Source organism: Onychostoma macrolepis, chromosome 20, assembly GCF_012432095.1.
Source record: "Onychostoma macrolepis isolate SWU-2019 chromosome 20, ASM1243209v1, whole genome shotgun sequence".
NCBI classification, from domain to species: Eukaryota; Metazoa; Chordata; class Actinopteri; order Cypriniformes; family Cyprinidae; genus Onychostoma; species Onychostoma macrolepis.
This window is the reverse complement of record NC_081174.1, coordinates 19,778,256-19,795,895: the sequence shown is the minus strand read 5'-3', so window position 1 is coordinate 19,795,895 and position 17,640 is coordinate 19,778,256. Positions and strand designations below refer to the sequence as shown.

At 37.5% G+C, this 17,640-nt stretch overlaps 1 protein-coding gene across 7 annotated transcripts in view; it reads left to right on the top strand.

Annotated features, from left to right (window-relative positions):
* sash1a (SAM and SH3 domain containing 1a) overlaps nt 1–17,640 on the top strand; it is a 287,195-nt gene that overhangs the window by 228,244 nt on the left and 41,311 nt on the right. For 5 of the 7 annotated variants that reach the window (XM_058755747.1, XM_058755749.1, XM_058755746.1 and 2 more), the window contains one exon: nt 17,456–17,584. In XM_058755747.1, coding sequence (XP_058611730.1) covers nt 17,456–17,584 — 129 coding nt within the window. Of the gene's footprint in view, nt 1–31; nt 551–636; nt 815–17,455; nt 17,585–17,640 lie in introns of those variants that run through there. The other 2 variants (XM_058755750.1, XM_058755752.1) reach the window with 2 other exon arrangements.

The following is a 17,640-nucleotide window of genomic DNA, read 5'->3' as shown; positions in this document are numbered from 1 at the left end:
GCGTTTTCGGCAGTGTTGTTGCTGAATGGTGCTGTCGTGGGTACTTCGGAACGTTGTTTGTCTTGCAGGGATTGGCTTTGATGTTATTTACGTATTGTAATGATTAAATCGTTTTATCTCGCACACTAAAGAGAACTCCCTAAAGTTTGGGTTGGTTCGCACCGACGAAGTGCCAAGTGAATCGCTGAAATCTGTCCGGCAATACTTGAGTTGAAGTTTCTCTGTACGGTGTGCGCTCAGCTGGATTCAGATGGAAAACATATCAGCGAACTTAATGAATATGTATTTCTGTACTTTAACGGAATACTTTGCATCGACTTTTGAACACGCACCACGGAATAGCGAAATACAAACTCAGATTTAAAAGACTACTGGACGTATTTTATGGTTTGGGGATTAACATTTATCAACTTGAAATTTGAGGCTGTAAATCCATCAGTGTTTGACAATGGAGGAGGATCAAGTGTCTTCTCCCGAGGAGCCGCAGGCGGTCAGCGGCGCATCATCGGACAGTTTCTCCCGGCTCTGGTCGGACGTGATGGGGATGCTGGTAAGTTTGGAGTTGGGGGAGGGGTGTCACAGGAAGGCAATTTGAGAAAAGTCCTTCAACCCAAGGGGCTTAATTTATTGGAGCTCATTGTGTGTGTAGTGGTTGTGCTTTGATGCCAAGCGCATGTTAAAGCAGCCCGCAGGAGCGTCAGGACAACCTCGGCTAACTTACTGCTCGCTGTGAACAGGAGTCTTAAAGCTGTATGGTTGGATCTGCTGAGAGGCATTGAGAAGTTTAGAAATCTCCAGGGAATCGTATCAAATGGTATGTAACTGAAGTGTTTATTATAACCCGGCGCACGTGCGGCGTCCGATACGCAGCGTAACTCAAACACGACGCAGAACTTTAAATGTGTTTTCCTTCTCGTTTCAATTTAAGTCTAATGACCAACTGGATGTGCCTTATCCCGCATATTACACATCTATTTTTATATAAGTAACTATTTAGACACGAAATTAGTGGTTCTGGTTACTTGTACGTTGACTTAAATCGTTCTCAAAGTAGTCTTGCATGGCAACATGAAAACTATCAGGCTACGAAACGAGCATTGCAACAGTATTGCCATGTTAGTGTGTATATTATTAAACAAACCACGTGTTTTCTTTATTGATTAGCTAAGAGATTTAACTGTAACATGTAACATTTCGAGGACTTTTACATTTTGGAGATTTTGTTTCTCTCTGATGCATTTTAGTGTTTATTTTTGGGGAAAAAATCATTTCGTTGGCCACTATAGCTTTTAGTTTGGAAAATTAGCTTGTTCTCTCCCAAGGCTTTCTCTGTTGTCTGTTATTTGCATATTTCACTGGTCCTATTAGTTACAATTTATGAATCATTTCAGAATGTTCATGTTTCCATTGAGACCAGTTTATAGTGATGGCCACATTGTAATGCCCTCAAGGCCTAGTCATGGGGTCTCTGTCCTTTTTGGTTTTAATTGGACCTTTAATTGCAACTGTTGTGTAGGAAATTGGTTAAAGTGGATATTTACATACAGTTATTCCCTGAGACTTTGTCAGAACCTTAACATGCCTGTTAAGCACCCAGATGAAAGAGATAAAGGTGTGACACCCATTTTCAGTGAAAATAGCTTTCCCTCTTGATGGCTGCAGTGTTAATTAAGCATCTGAAAAGTGTGTGTATTGTTTTTATGTCCAGGAAAGTGAGATTATCTTATGAGAAATAGTTGTTTCTATTAAATCTGATGACATAAATTGTAACACTGACACACATTAATGATTAACGTCTTTTAAGTTGCACACCCCTTTCTCCTCCCTCAGGCGTTTATTATCCTGTGATGTTACTGTAAGATAATGAGTCTTTTTTTTTCTTTCCGTAAAATATGTCTCATGTATACTCCTCTTCTTTCAAATAGCCCTGCAGTGCTCTCTCCTCATCTGACTTGAACGCTCACATGATAATACTAAAACGAACTGTCTAATAATAATACTAACAAACCACACTGCCTAAGCAGGTTGAGATTACATCTGTGAAGCAGATATGCGGGAAAAGTTGCAGAAGTAGCACCTAAAGGTGTTCTCAACTTGGTTTTACCCAACCCCCAACAAACTGCAGCTATTGTTTGATCCTTGCAGCTTTAATCTAATCTTAAATCTTTTGGCTTTAAACAGCTCTTTTTAGTAGCCTTCATCTATAGTGGTAGTTTGGAGAATTTAAATTGTCTTTGCTTCAGTTATTTTGATTGTTTACAAAAGGAGATCTGTGCATTTGCACTGCAGTGTCTCTCTTAGTTTATACTTTATAGCAAACACAAGTGAATGCCTGACTGTATACGAACAAATTTTTGTTAATGACATTTTCATAACCATGTATAGGAATCATATACAGTCATCTGGTCATTATTGTATCGTTGAAGGGTTTTATTTCGCAACGACGACTAGATGATGGTATCTTTTCGTTACAAGGCAATTTAATAAATAAATTAGTTTGAAATATTGATATAAATTTAAATTGAAGAAACCGACTACTCTGCCAAGCCAGAGATGAAACTAGCCAGGCTGTGTTGGAAATTGGTTCCCAGGGAAAAAGTTCAAATATACAGTTTACATACACCACGATTGACCAATCAGAAGTAAGTATTCTAGAGCGCCATGAAATAAATATAAGAAATGTCTTGATTGCATAAAAAAAATGTTTAGACGTGGTTTCAGTTAAGCTGACCATTAGACGGTCTGGGTAGTTTTTCTTTAAACTTTTACAAGCCTTTTAGATGTGCCTTGCTAGTGAATGAAATGTTGTTTTGTGGGCCCTCTGTCTATAAAAGGAAGGTTTTATTATGGCATTAACTAGATTTTTGAAGTTGCAAGATCATTTTTGCTTTCTTAAGTGCATATATTGCTACATTTGATTATTTTTTATGATTATTTTATATTATTTATATAATTATTATACCCTTAATCCATTACACAAGCCAGCTTAGTTTAATAGTAATTAAGCTTTTATTTAAAATCATGTAAACATATAGATAATGTGCAATATAAATAAGTTTTAGAATCAATAGCTTTAAACATGACTACATGAGCTTAGATTTTTAATTGTTTTTATACCTATATTATCAACTGTATAAACTAACTTTACAATTTTTACTTGCACTTATATGGTAAGATGTCATCTTTAAGTTTTCCTCTTTCATGGATAATCATTTCATGATCGTGCTGTGTAAATGTTTAAATTCTTCATACTCTCTCACAAGAAGTGAATCATAGTTATAAGGCATGTGATTGGCTACTCATTACTGATGTCACACTTCCATGTGCACGCGCTCCATTAACTCAAGCCTGAGTTGACAGAGAAAGTTGATGATCAGCTTCATGGTACCAACAAATCCGGATTGGACTGGTTTGGTTTTGTCAACTCAAAACTAATCCTAAAACCCTGAGTTTGTTCAGCCACCATCATGGTACAGACCCCTGGTGGCTACTGAGTTGCGAATTAGAGCTCTGAACTACATTTTGAGGTTAACCATTGTGCATGCCAAGCTCATAGATCTCTCTTAATGAGAATACCTCAGTCTGCCTGTCATTGAAGTGCGGTCTGTGTGAGCAAACCCCATTTATATGTGGTTCCACTCATCTAAATTCATTTCAAAGTCAATTAACAGCCTGTCACCCTCATTTCAGCCGTCTTTTGGATTTGTGCTGTTATGTTGTGGCTGTGAAGGTTTTAAGGAGAAAATGATCTGTGAAATACAGTTTTGACATCTTAATTACCTTATAAAATATTTCTTAAATAGGAGCAGCTTTGTTGAAGCTTGAGCTACAGTATTTGCATGTAACATGCAGTAGCACACTAACTACTAACTGTAAAGAAAGCCTGATAGACACTATGCATTAGGCAGTAATGAAATGCTTGCTTCACCATTGGACATTAGACATTGTGTGGGAGAGTGGCTGGCCATATCCGCAGTACTTAAGCACATTGACAGTAACTGATCATGATTTTGGATGAGCCATTGCTCCCCGCCTCTGATTCCAGTTAATTTAACACATTCTCCACCCAGCACGCCACAGACATTTCTCTCTCTTTTCACCTCCCGTCCTTCCCGTCCTCCTTCCTTATGCTTCCATCAGCCCTCTGTGGATATCCTGAGGAAGCCACCCTAATGAGGGTGTGTCAGGACCCCCTGACCAACTTCTGTCTCACATCCTCTCTAACTCAAATACAGCTCATGTCCACTTCTCCCCTCCAGGGCGGCTCCACACATCTCACAACATTCCCATCCCCACGTTACTTTGAAGAGTGTGAATCATTTCCATTCGTTTGGTCTCCTTTAGTCTTTAGTACAAGGCCATTAACACATTGTGGTCTTTTTGATACAGACAGACCTCATGCTTTGAGAGTGTACGTTTTATTCTGTGCTTAGTAATAGTGTCAGGACACGTTTAGGCACTGTGGGCATTAGAATTTATGATGAGAAGTACGTAGGGAAAAAAAGCAGACTTGTGATGTTCTCTGTTTCTGAAGGAGGACACATTTAACTTGTTTTGTGGTTTGCTGTGTTAGTCATTATTCCAGGATCAGCAACTATAAAGGCATATTATGCAATCTCCATTTACACAGAATAACAACAGAACAACCCAAAAATGAAAGAAAAATGCTGTTCAGCCTTAAAGGGGTCATATGATGTGATTTCAAATTTTCCTTTCTCTTTAGATTGTTACAAGCTGTTTGTGCATAGATAAGATCCCTGAAGTTGCAAAGACTAAAGTCTCAAAACCAAAGAGATATTCTTTATAAAAGTTAAGACTCAACCACGCCCCCCTAAAACAGCTCATTTAAACACGCCCCCACATATCTACGTCACGGTGTGGGAAGATTTGCAAAACACCACCCAAACGTCAGTGGCGAGCGGTGACCTTTTTAGCCGGGTATGCTTAAATGAGTACTAAGATTAAGACCATTTTATTTAGGCTATTTATTTATTCATTTATTTTTTTATTCCCAGTGAATAGGAGTTAAAATTCCAACCCAGGTGACACTACTCCAATAATAGACCATGAAAATACAAATAAAAAATAAAATAAAATAAATAAAATATTATTATTAATAATAATAATAATATTGCCAAGTAACGTTGCAAACAACAATAAAATCAGAGAAGGACTTTAACTGTAAGCGACACAATACGGAAAACAAAGGTATTGTTTCTTATTTTTTTCCTGATGTTTGTTATTAAAAAATGTAAATACATTTTTATAAACCTTTTTTTTATTTATTTACCACTTGTTGACAATAACATCTTCAACATTGTCTATGACCAGCAATGTGTGGACTTTGAAAATTTGCTTTGCTTGAGAAAGCATGAAAATATACAGTTATGATGTTTTTATGCATATGATTGTCGAGTCAGTTTTGCATCAAACACAATGTAATTTTCGGCAATCGAGATCTGGCAGTAACAGCGTGTTTTTCCATGGGCGAGCGCTTCGCGGACAGCTTACCTCGCTCATGAAATCACGCGCATACCAGCTAAACACTGAGAACGCGCTACAATCCTGAGAGTCATAGCCACAGAGCGGAGGCGCCAAAGCTGCGGAGAATCCGCTAACCCGGAAGCTTCCGTCACTGACATAGATTTACAGAAAATGACCGTTGTTTGTCAAATAAATAATTTTACATACATATTCCCAACACTTTATTAAGCTGTAAGTCACATCTCAAATGACAAGGGATCAACTTATAATCATGTTTATATTAATTAGCCCGTAAACTCATTCTCTCAGACGGCCTGGGTATGTGGCGCATTCGCAGCTTATATGGACGGAACGCCACTGCCAAACGTATACGCAATGAAAGAAGACGGAACTATTATTCTCACTGTAGTATTGTTGCTGCCGCTGGCGCCATGTCCTGGAGACGCTGTGTTTCATTGTGAAAGCGAAAGTACTTTTTTGGGGCTTCCAAAAGAGGACACAACTAGAAATCAGTGGTTAAGTTGTATTTACAACACTGTTCCAGAACAGTTCAACCCAAATATCAGAGTGTGTGCAGCGCATTTTACGAATGACTATTTCCTGAACCTGGGAGTAGCCTGCCAGCTATGCACAAAGGCTGTTTCTATAACGTGGGGCAATTCCAACTTTGCAAAGACAGTCTGGCACTTCTGACTCACAGCCTGTAAGTATGTTTTCATATTTAAAAGTTTTTCCATTGACTATTCAAATGCGAGTTTTGAGCAGTATAGAGTAGCGCTTGTTGTTTGTCGTTTCTCCGATCACATGCAGACATGGTAATTAGGGTTGTGCCGATAGACGATTGTATCGTGTATCGACGATAGTCATAGATATCGCCTGTGGATGATGCCTTTGACGATAGCAAGACTATTATTATTATTATTATCAGGCTAGTAATATTAGGGCTTATTTGTTGCATTGTTTCTTTTTCTGCGTTTTTTTTATTGTGTTGTGCATTATTATAACCAATCACACGATTATGCTGAGTTTATGAATGCAATGGCTAATCAGAGGCGTTCAGATGAGTCATCGCTGGAACAGCGGAGTTCCGTTGTGCAGCATGCGCTGACTGAATTCTGAGTTCTGTCATCATAAACAACAAGTATGTGCGATGCAAATATAAGAGATTTATTCATCATACAGTGTAGTTTCACTGATTATAATGGGAGAGTTTTTAAAGTGCATAAACTCGCGCTAGGCAGAGCTTGTGATGATGTTCTTTGGTAATGTAATATTCTTTGCTTACATTATTCTTTGCTGCTTTTTGAATAACTGAGGAAATGTAAGCATTATAATTAGTAACTTACAATGTTTCTATTAATTTTTTATCATGTTAAATACAAATTCAGTCATATTAAAAACATTAGGCTGCTTTTAGCCTTACGCTGGAGTTGGTTCACTTTCCGGCAATGAAACCAAGTAAATAAATTAGCACGATACTATCGTGTATCGGCGATCTCACAGGCTGACGATAGGACGATATGAAAATTGAGCATATCGCCCAACACTAATGGTAATGTTTATGCGGCGCGATGCAACGCGACGCGTAAAAAGACAGTATAAGTCATTATAATCAGTTATTATGTCCTCACTGGATGCAACAAATGCCTTGTTTATAATGGCTTTTATTGTTTTTGTGTGATCGCGCCGGGACACGGCATCACAATATGGTAAGGGGAGTAACATTTCCGTCTCAGGCTTAAGGTATTCGGCCAATCACAATGCACTGGATAGCTGGCCAATCAGAGCACACCTTGCTTCTCAGAAAGATGAGCTTTGTAAAAATCGATGCGTTTCAGAAAGGCGGAGCATAGAGGAGCAACAATGTACAGTATGTGGAAAATAATGTGTTTTTTTAACCTTAAACCGCATAAACACATTGCATTACACCAAATACACTAAAATAATGTTATTTTTAGCAACGTCATATGACCCCTTTAACTTATTTCTTTCTTTCTTTCTTTCTTCTGTTTTGACATTTATAATTTAGATGTTTTATTGCATAGTAAATTATTTTTGTATATATTTGTTATTTTTCATTTAGCTGATGCATTTATTAAAAGAAACTTGAGGAGTCAAATCAAATCAAATCAAATCACTTTGTCACATCACCACAGCACAAGTGCCTTGGTGAGTGAAATTCTTAAGAGCGTGCTCCAGACAGTGAAAGAGAAAAACAAAACAAACAAAAACAATTTACATATTGACAGTACATATTTACAGACTGTACAGAAGACAATGTGCAAAATGCACATACATATACTCAATACACAGTGTACTATAAAGACATAGTTACTAGTGCACATTCTACATTATGTACACATCTATACATAGTAATATGTATCACAATCATTTAGATTTAGATTAGTAATTGAATAATTAAAAATAAATTAAATCTATGATAAAAATAGATGATTAAATCATAGATTATATCACTTTTTTGTGGTGACATTGGATGCCCTATCTTCCCCAATGTTTGTGAGTACACTAAATGGTTTGACCGACAAAAATGTTTATGAATCCCTACCCTATGTATAGCTATATTTTACTAAAACTCAAACTACTGTTTGTTTTTTATGTTTGGTTTTTTTAATCCTCAGTTTAGCATGCTTCTCATGAATTCCTGGAATTAGTCAACACATTTGTCACAGTGCAGAAGTATTGGATTCAGGACTGTCCAAAACTCTAATGGCTCTGTAGTCTTCACGCTGCATTCAGAATGAAATGTGTTTCCTTTGATTTGAGTGTTGTGAAAAGAACAGCTCTTATCAGATCTGCTCGCTCATTTCACAATGGATTCGCTGTATGAATGCTTTTGAGTTTTGTTTTAGGCCATTGAAGAATGAAAGAAAAAAAAAAAAAAGTTTCCTCTCTCAGTAAAAGAGCCAGCAGGGGAAATATCCTAATCTTGCATTGTTTTTGCGAAGCTCAGCCGTAAGTCATAGGAAGAATCTACAAATGGCTTGAAGTCAGTTAATGTTTTCTTTCGGAGTTGTATAGAAGCGTAATAAAATACGCCTTTACCCTCTAAGGACTTTTGTGTTCCATGATGCTGTTTTGGAGCAGGTGGGCTGAGCAACTGAAAGGAATGTAGAGTAATCAATTAGCTTGAGTTTGAGGGAAATGCATCTTCTCTACCTCATAGCAGGGGTAACATTATATTTGTTACGATGGCCACATCAAAGATTTGTGGCTTTACTGAATGGCAGTTTCATCTGAGGGAAGTGTGAATTTGTGGTTGGCCTCTGTGAGCAGACATCTTCTCATATTTAGTGCATTTTATTGTAAAAAGTTGATGTTTGATTGCATAATATGGAATCTGTCTCTCTTCCAGTTATTATGACCCTTTCCTCTCATTTCTGTCCCTGTCCTGGAAACAGACGTTCTCGACAAAGAATGTTGTTGCATGTCATTACACAACATGTTGAGCTTGGTTCATGTTGTGGGTGGCTCAGGACCTCGAGTAGTGTTGAAGTTAGCAGATTCCGGAGAACTGATCTGTAATTAGGTGTTGTATACTTTTGAGGAGTCAACAGTGAGTGAATAAGACTCAGGAGCTACAGAACTTAGGTGTAGTCTCCTGTTTTGTGCTACAATGACTGATATCTCACTTCCTTTTACAGGGTCAACCCAAAAGAGCAAACAATTTAGGAATTATTAGTTATAATATCAGTCTATGAATGTTGTTCCAGCTGGAAATCATAAACACAAGAGCTGGCTGACTACACCTGCTGAGAGCCTTAGTCTATACTGATGTAGCTTACTACTTCTTTCTTTCTTTCTTTCCTCCAAAAAAAAAAAATGTAGTTGACTTCCTCTGTTGTAGCTTTCAAATCTCATTTGTTTTTGCATATACTCAGACTTTATTTTTGGGTGAACTATGCCTTTTTCTTTTTCCCATCAAGCGGATAAATGTCATGTTCCTCTTGTCAAACAAGTACCAGTCCCAAAATGTGGTTTTGTGGCTAACCAACTTTAAAAGAGGTAGTTCAGATAGATCAACATTGCTGGTTGAGGTAGGATAGTCAAACGGCAACAGTCTGTGTTGGTTTAAGGTTAGTATTTACTGATGATATGAAGAGGTCTGTATTAATTTGTGTTTGGAAATGGTTTACTCTGGAGCTCTAGTTACAGACAGAGATATAGCTTTGGGAGTTTTAAATGTTTGGCTTTTTGGGCTGGACTGCAGTGTTTGGGTGGTGCTGTTTGTGTGCTCAAACAGTGATTCATGTCACGAAACACGACGCATTCCCTCTGTTCTTTTTAAGAGCTCTCAGCTCATGTGGAGCTACATTCAGGTAAGAGGCAAACATCTTCTGTCCTCTACATCCTCTTACAGATGCAGACAGATGAGGCATGAGCTTTGAATTAGTCCATCAGTTAAATGCCCAGCTGGAAGCAGCAGACCCACACTCACTCATTTTTAAAGTAGAGGATTGCAGCATTACCTCACCAGAGGCCAGGAATGTGTGGAATGATAATAAGAATATGGGAGGCATGTGCTATACAGATGGAGCTGAACTAATTCAGATCAAAGGTCACTGCTTCTCAGTTTAAGCCTGAAGATAGACGATAGATAGATTGGCCTGTTCCTCATGTATATTATATATATCTTCAACCCTGCTCCTGGGGACCCACTGTCCAGCAGTCTAGCAACAACCCTAATCAAACACGTCTGAACCGATTAATCAAGTTCTTCAAAAAAATTACAGGGTGGGTGACCTGAAGTAGGTTGGAAATTATCTTTTGTCAGTGGGTCCCCTGGAGCAAGGTTGAAGATATTAAATGTATACATTGAAATATGCTTGTTATATATAAATATATATATATATATATATATATTATATTATTCATTTTTTATTTTTTTTTTTTAAGCTATGTATTTTTTTTCTTTACTTAGTTGCTGTTACTAAATTGCAGGTTTGAGTAAGTTAAAATGTATTTTTATATTCCTATAAATAAAAAGGTGGTTTCCTCCATGCATCCCCTTTTTTTCTTGATTTCTTTTTCTTGAGCCTTTGCTTTCTATATAATAACATTATCTAAAGTTATGAGACCAATTTAAGACTGGAATAAGTTCTTGGATGAAGGTTTTGGCCCTTCCACCCATCACTCAGAGCTAAGCACAGCCTCTGGCCTGTCATTACCATCCCAACCAACACTATGTACTTGAAAAAGCATGGCTAATGGCAAAAGAAAAAAAGCCTGTGGCCTAGCTGCTGTTGTAAAGTTTTTATTTAGTCTTAGTTCAGCTGTTCTATCTCTCTTTATCAAGTATCCTAAAGGAAGGAGGATGTGACTCTGTTTTTTTTTTATTACACATCTAACAACAAATCTCACATATTCACATCATGTTTTGTCTAAAAGCTGGAGGTGCTCTGCAGGCCAGCAGATCGGAATGCAAAAGCTGGAATTTCTCACAGAGAGTAGCTTTCCATTGGGAGTCTCAGTATTCTGAGGTCATCTGTTTGGAGTTTTGTTGGAACGGATTGGTTAAGAGGCATTTTGTTGAGAACGAGAAAACCTTTTACATTTAACCCTGTGAATATTATTCATAAGACATTGTTTATTTATAACTCAGACTACACTGTAAAAATGAGGTTTCAAAGATCTCAACAGCATTATCATGAGTTTTATGTCCTTAACCTGAAGTGATTTTTATTGTCGTTTACAAGTGCAGCCTATGTCTGTAATACACACTAGTTTTACCAGTGGGTGTGTTTGAGGCCCTGGTCTTCCTACCTCTGGCCCATACACACAATGGCAGGATATATGTGTTTGTCAGCATGGTCCTGAGCAGGAAGAAGGCCTTTGTGTTTGACTTTTCATTCAACGGGACTTTAAAGGGCATCTAGTACAGCAGTAGGAGAGAACCAGCCTAGCCTAGAATTTAGGTGCAACAAACATGCCCTTATATATAACAAACTCTTCCATTTAGGAAAAAAAACTATACCACCTGCAGCTGGGGTATTAATAGTTTTCTAAAGAAGTTGAAAGAAGCTAATCTCTAGTTTTGAGTAAAGGACCTTCTTATTGTATGTGCTTTTTTGTAGCAGTCTGAGGTCATTTGTACATGTATGTCACGAGCTTGTAGAAAAATAGGATACACCCACACTCACTCAAGCTGAAGTCAGAGCCAGGCAGCACCACAGTTGAATATGTGCACTCACAACAAGACTGCTGCAAAGGTCAGAGAGGGTCGTAAGGGCTGGGCAGTAAGAGAGGCCTTCTGCGCTTGTGTGTGTTGAGTTTATACAGTCATGGCCAAAAATATCGGCACCCTTGGTAAATATGATCAAAGAAGGCTGTGAAAATTAATCTGCATTGTTAATCCTTTTGATCTTTTATTTAAAAAATTCACAAAAATCTAACCTTTCATTAGATAACGGCACCCTTTTATTCAATACCTTTTGAAACCTCCATTTGCCAGTTTAACAGCTCAATATTTTCTCCTATAATGCCTGATAAGAGATCAGAGACCATTCCTTCATCCAGAATCACTCCAGACCCTTTATGGCGCTTTTCCACTGCGTGGTACGACTCGGCTCGGCACGGTTCAGAATGGCTCGGTTCGGATCGGTTCGCGTTTCCACTGCAGTTTAGTACCGCTTTAGAGTGGGCGGGATTATTCACGTGTCGTTATAGTCGTGCCGCCTCTACTGCCAGGTACCAGGTACTGTACCCAGTGGGAAACCCCCCAAAAGTGAGCCGTACGGTTATGCAGTGGAAAAACGCCATTAGATTCCCAGCTCCATGTTGGTGCTTCTTCTCTTCAGTTCACCCCACTCATTTTCTATAGTGTTCAGGTCAGAGGACTGGAATGGCCTGCAGAAGCTTGGTTTTGTGCTCAGTGACCCATTTTTGTGTTGTTTTTGAGGTTTGTGTTTGGATTATTATACGGTTGGAAGATCCAAACATGGCCCATTATAAGATTTCTAACAGAGTCAGCCACTTATTGATTTTTTTTTTTATCTGTTGGTATTTGATAGAATCCATGATGCCATGTCTAAACAAGATGTCCAGGACCTCCAGCAGAAATATAGGCCCACAGCATCAGAAATACAGCAGTATATTTCATTGTACACATGGGGTACTTTTTATCCCTGTGTTCACCAAACCCATCTTGAGTTTTTGCTGCTAAAACTTTTTTAGTTTCATCTGACCATAGAAGCCAGTCCCATTTGAAGTTCCAGTCGTGTCTGATAACTGAATATGCTGTTTTTGTTTTTGGATGAGCTAGGAGAATTTTTCTTGAAACCCTCCCAAACAACATGTGGTGATGTAGGTGCTGTTTGAAACCTTTATTTTTTTATTTTTGTTTTTAAGGTTTTCTGACCCCGAGACTCAACTATTTTCTGCAATTCTCCAGCTGTGGTCCTTGGAGAGTCTTTAGCCACTCAAACTCTCCTTCTCACAGTGCATTAGGATTTTTTTTTTTTTTTTTTTTAAATCCTCAATGATGAAATATATAGGGGAAATAGTCTTATTCAACTGAAAAACACAAAATGCAAAAAATGTAGGTGCATTTTGAAATCAACTTTATACTTTATGAAATTAAACTTCTATTTGAATGAATTATATGCCGTAATAAACATTCTGGATAAATTGAGAATCACAATTTTTTTTTATAATAAATTGGAGATCACGATTCTCTCACAAAATAACGTAATTTACTAGTTGTTCTGACAAAATGTTCATTGCTTAAGTCTTAAAAAAAAAAAAAGGCATGACAAACTAGTTTAAGGAAACCGAACCTTTCACACTTCTGCCAGGTATGAGACATAATACTTATTATTCTTTTATCATTATTGTTTTGTTTTTATTCAGCCATTATCAGCCTTTATACTGGCAATAAAACGTTTACCAAGCCACATCGCTTCAATCCCAGTATACATTTACCCAACTATTATCAAAAGTATTTCTAAATAAATACAACAAAACATTTTCTTGCGACCTTACATGAAGTATTATGACAAAATGCATTATGAAGAAGAATTGAACCTGTTCTGCAGGTGCATTAGAGCTAACATTAGCATCATGCTTCATAAGACAATTTATGAGATTAATAGTACACTTTTACTCAGAACTCACTTCAAGCCACCATCGAGTGTTTGTAATAACTTCCTTTTACGATCACATGGAATTTGGTCCTTTACTGTTGTTAAAATATGCTATTTATTAGTGATGCACGATCATGATTTTTCATGGCTGATTCCGATACCGATTTTTTTACAAGCAAACCGGCCGATTCCGATACCGATTTCCGATTTTTTTTTTTTTTTTTTTAATCAAAGCAACAAACAAGAAAGAATGAAAGTATACATAAACAAGATGAATATTAACTGGGTTTTGGCTATTGAAAATAAATGTAACCATCTGAAATTAACAGCAGTAACTGCACAGTAAGTAGGCTACATTCAATACAAACATAGGTCCTGACAAAAGCATTTAGCATTTGTTTTTAAATTGGGTTGAATCTATAAACTGGCCTTAAATGAAAACATTAACTGTAGCCATGTAATTTTAAAGGCAACAACTGCATAGTTCCACAATCCAAATAGCACAATCAAAACACATTCAACACTTCAAACAAAGATGTTACTTAATCGGCATTCAGCATTTGTTTTCATTTTTAAATTTGGTATAAAGAAGAAAAAAAAAGGTCTTTACCAGTGAAACTAAATGAAACCAAAGTTGGCTATATGAATATATTATTCCAAAATGTTAAATCAAATAATGTTTAGTGCAACGAGTAAAACAAAGATGCTACAGCAGGTGCTTTTTAAATCAAATTAAGTCAATGTAATTTTAAGGTAAAATAAAAAAATAGGCCTAATCATCCTATATCTTACAGAACTGATGTTTACTCCTGGTTTTTCAAAAGTGCATACGAGTTCTTCTTTACAAAAACAAGCATTTCAGCTTTGTCACAAGTTAGTCTGTTTCGTTTCTCATCCAACACGTGAGAAGCTGAGCTGAACGTTTGTTCACTGTCTAATGCCGAGTTCACACTGTGCGATTGTCACTCGCGTGAACGAGCTCCGATTTGCCTCCGATGCCGGGCATTTGTCGGCGATTTATCAAAACCTATCGGCGAGTGAAAAATCGGGCTAAAATCGTGCAGTGTGAACTCGGCATAAGCTTGTGCAGGGCGCGGACAGGTACGCTCGCGCAACTTCAGCGAGCGCAGGAAAGCGGCTCTTATTTGTCCGCGATTAACTTCGCAGACATTACAGATTGTAATCTTCACGTCCTGCGCACAGATTTTGAAATACTTCCACACAAATGACATGTTCGCGAATGATTAGGCCTACAAACGTAGTCTGTGCACGCGGGCGCACTTCTGGAAAAATCGACCGGAAAAAAGACAAAAAACCGGCCGGTTCCGATTTATGGCCGGTCAACCGGTGCATCCCTACTATTTATAGCCTTTTATATCGCTGCACAAATTAGCATTTCAGATGTACACACTAAACTCAAGAAAATCACATACAAATATCCTATCGTAATCGTGTGTTTATTATCTTATATAATCTAGTGGCTGTTGTCATGTTTATTTCTGCTGTGTAAAAGCCTTAACATGTATCCTCTGGCTGAAACTCACGTTGTTTGTGATGTTACAACTGCCTCTCCGTTCTTAAGTTGCCAGGTATACATTCCAAGTATAATACACATTAGTAAAAGGATCTATTTTAATTTTTATTTGTCTATATACACCTTGGACGGCCGTGGTACATTATAAAATTAGCTCAAAAAACCACAACCCACGGCTCTGTAATTTTTCCCGCGACTGTATTTTCAAAATAGCCCACTTGTGCCACTGGTTCGCTGTACCCTCATCACACAATGATAGATAACCTTCCACGCTGCGATGACGGCAAGAAGTTGGGGTCAAACTTTATCAAACGATTAATTTGCGTTAAAAAAAATATTAACGCGTTAAACTTTTTTTATTAATCGCATGCGTTAACGTTGACACCCCTTATATATATATATATATATACATACATATACATATACATATACATATGGGTTGTCAACATTAACACATTATATATCAGGGCTCGCAAAATCGCTAGCCCGACGTCCCGGGCTATTGTGTTTTCCAGTCGGGCTACCAAAATGTATCACTGCCCTGCCCGACGGGCTCCTTTAATACAGATCTCCCGCGGGTCCTTAAAAACTCTGAAAGTGAGTTGTATCAAAATTAAGGCCATAAAAAGTTTTAAATATGTTAAATGGTGTAAGAAATGTCTTAATTATAATTTCAAGAGGTCTTACAGTTGGGGACGGAAAGACAAGAGTCGCGCGACACGGCAGGATTAAACTTCAAAAGGCAATGATGTCATTGAATAAATATGAGCGCTGCACGTTTGTCAAACGCTGCGCCGGTTGTCTTTATGTGAATGTATCTGAAGGAACCGACTGTCCTCAGAAACGTGTCGTTGGCATTTTAATTTCATTTTACCTATAATTCCTGATAAAGCAGCGTTTATGAGCTCTGAGCTGCTTTGTGTACAGCGTTTCCGGGGAAACCGCAATATTTCAGCGCTCCTAGAGTGCCACCTCGTGGCAGAGAATGAATTTGCATTTCCAATAAGCCTTTCTTACTGTTTATGGTCAGATCAATGCAGATATCAACTCATGTTTTTACGCAACAAACACATAGAGTTGTAAATGAGAAAGAAGTTGATGTGCCTTCTAAAAATCTAAACAATTAAGACAGTAATATTTATACGTTTTAAATTAACAATTTATGTTTGATTGATCCCTTTTCATAAAAACGGTCTATAGCCTGTATAAGATTTTTGTTTTTGTGGAAACCTGTATCTGAACTGTAAATCATGTAATTTTATGGCTCAAAACTGTATGTTACCATAGACATTGTCCAACCCCGCTCATTCTGTGTTCATTTTACTTGTGCAGCTCTTAAAATGGGTCATAAATTAAATATATTTTTAAAAAATTCTGCAGATACCCTGTAAATAGTGAAATAAAATTCCTTCCTTCATATTTGTTGATATTTGTGTATTGAAAATATTTTTGATTGACATTTAAACTCCTATCTGATTTTCTATATTAAATAAATAAATAAATAAAAGAAAGAAAAGAAAAGAAAAGAAAATAGTAATTTTTTAATTCGGGCTAGTTAATTAATTTTCGGGCTACCAAAATCTGAAGAGTACCTGCCCGAAGGGCTACCAGGGATTTTGAAATTTTGCGAGCCCTGTGTATATATATTATTCATTTGAACAAAATAAAAAATAAATTATAATTCAATGAAGGAATCAGTGTGTCTCACTTCATAAAGACTTAATTAACTTATTGGAATCTCCTGAATGAATGATTCAATGTCAAATACATTTTTTAAACGAGTTGTCAAAATATTTTATTTAATTTTATATGAATTGATTATAAATTTAAAACTTTTTTCTGGAAAATCATGCCACTCAATGGTCCATCCTTGGCCCATATACGTGGCACAAGAAACCCATCTCAACAAACTGACAACTTCTCTGTAAACCAGTAGCATGGAAATTATAACCCCACAAATTCACAAAAGCCCAGCAAAAATCCTGTGGTCTCAGCCCAGAGTATCGTGTGGAGTGAAAATAATGGAATGTGAGGGTTAGATGTTTAGTTCAGCTTGTGTGTGACTGTTTGCTTCGTTGCAGCAGATGTGTGCAATGTGTTCCGAGTGTGTTAAGTCCTTTTTTGGCTGGCGCCGTTCTTGCGATCCTAATTAAAATCGTGTGCCAGTGACAAGTTCTTAATGAAGCTCTCCTACAGCTCCGCTCGTGTTTGTTTGTGTTTCTGAGACTGTGAGGGGAGGAAGGCTTATTAATGAGAGATGGAATTTAATTTCAAATTCTCTGTGTTTTTAAATGAAAAGCCATCAAAGCTTTTCTCATTTATATCTCTGTTTGTATAGGATGGCTCTCTGGGTAATATAGATGACCTGGCACAAGAGTACTCGGAGTACTACAACACATACTTCAGCGACGTCAGCGATCGGATGGAGGAACTACGTAAGCGGCAAGTGTCTCAAGAGCTAGACATGGTAAGTTTATAGCACATACAGCCTGAATTGTACACCTGTGGATGTTTTTCTTCTAG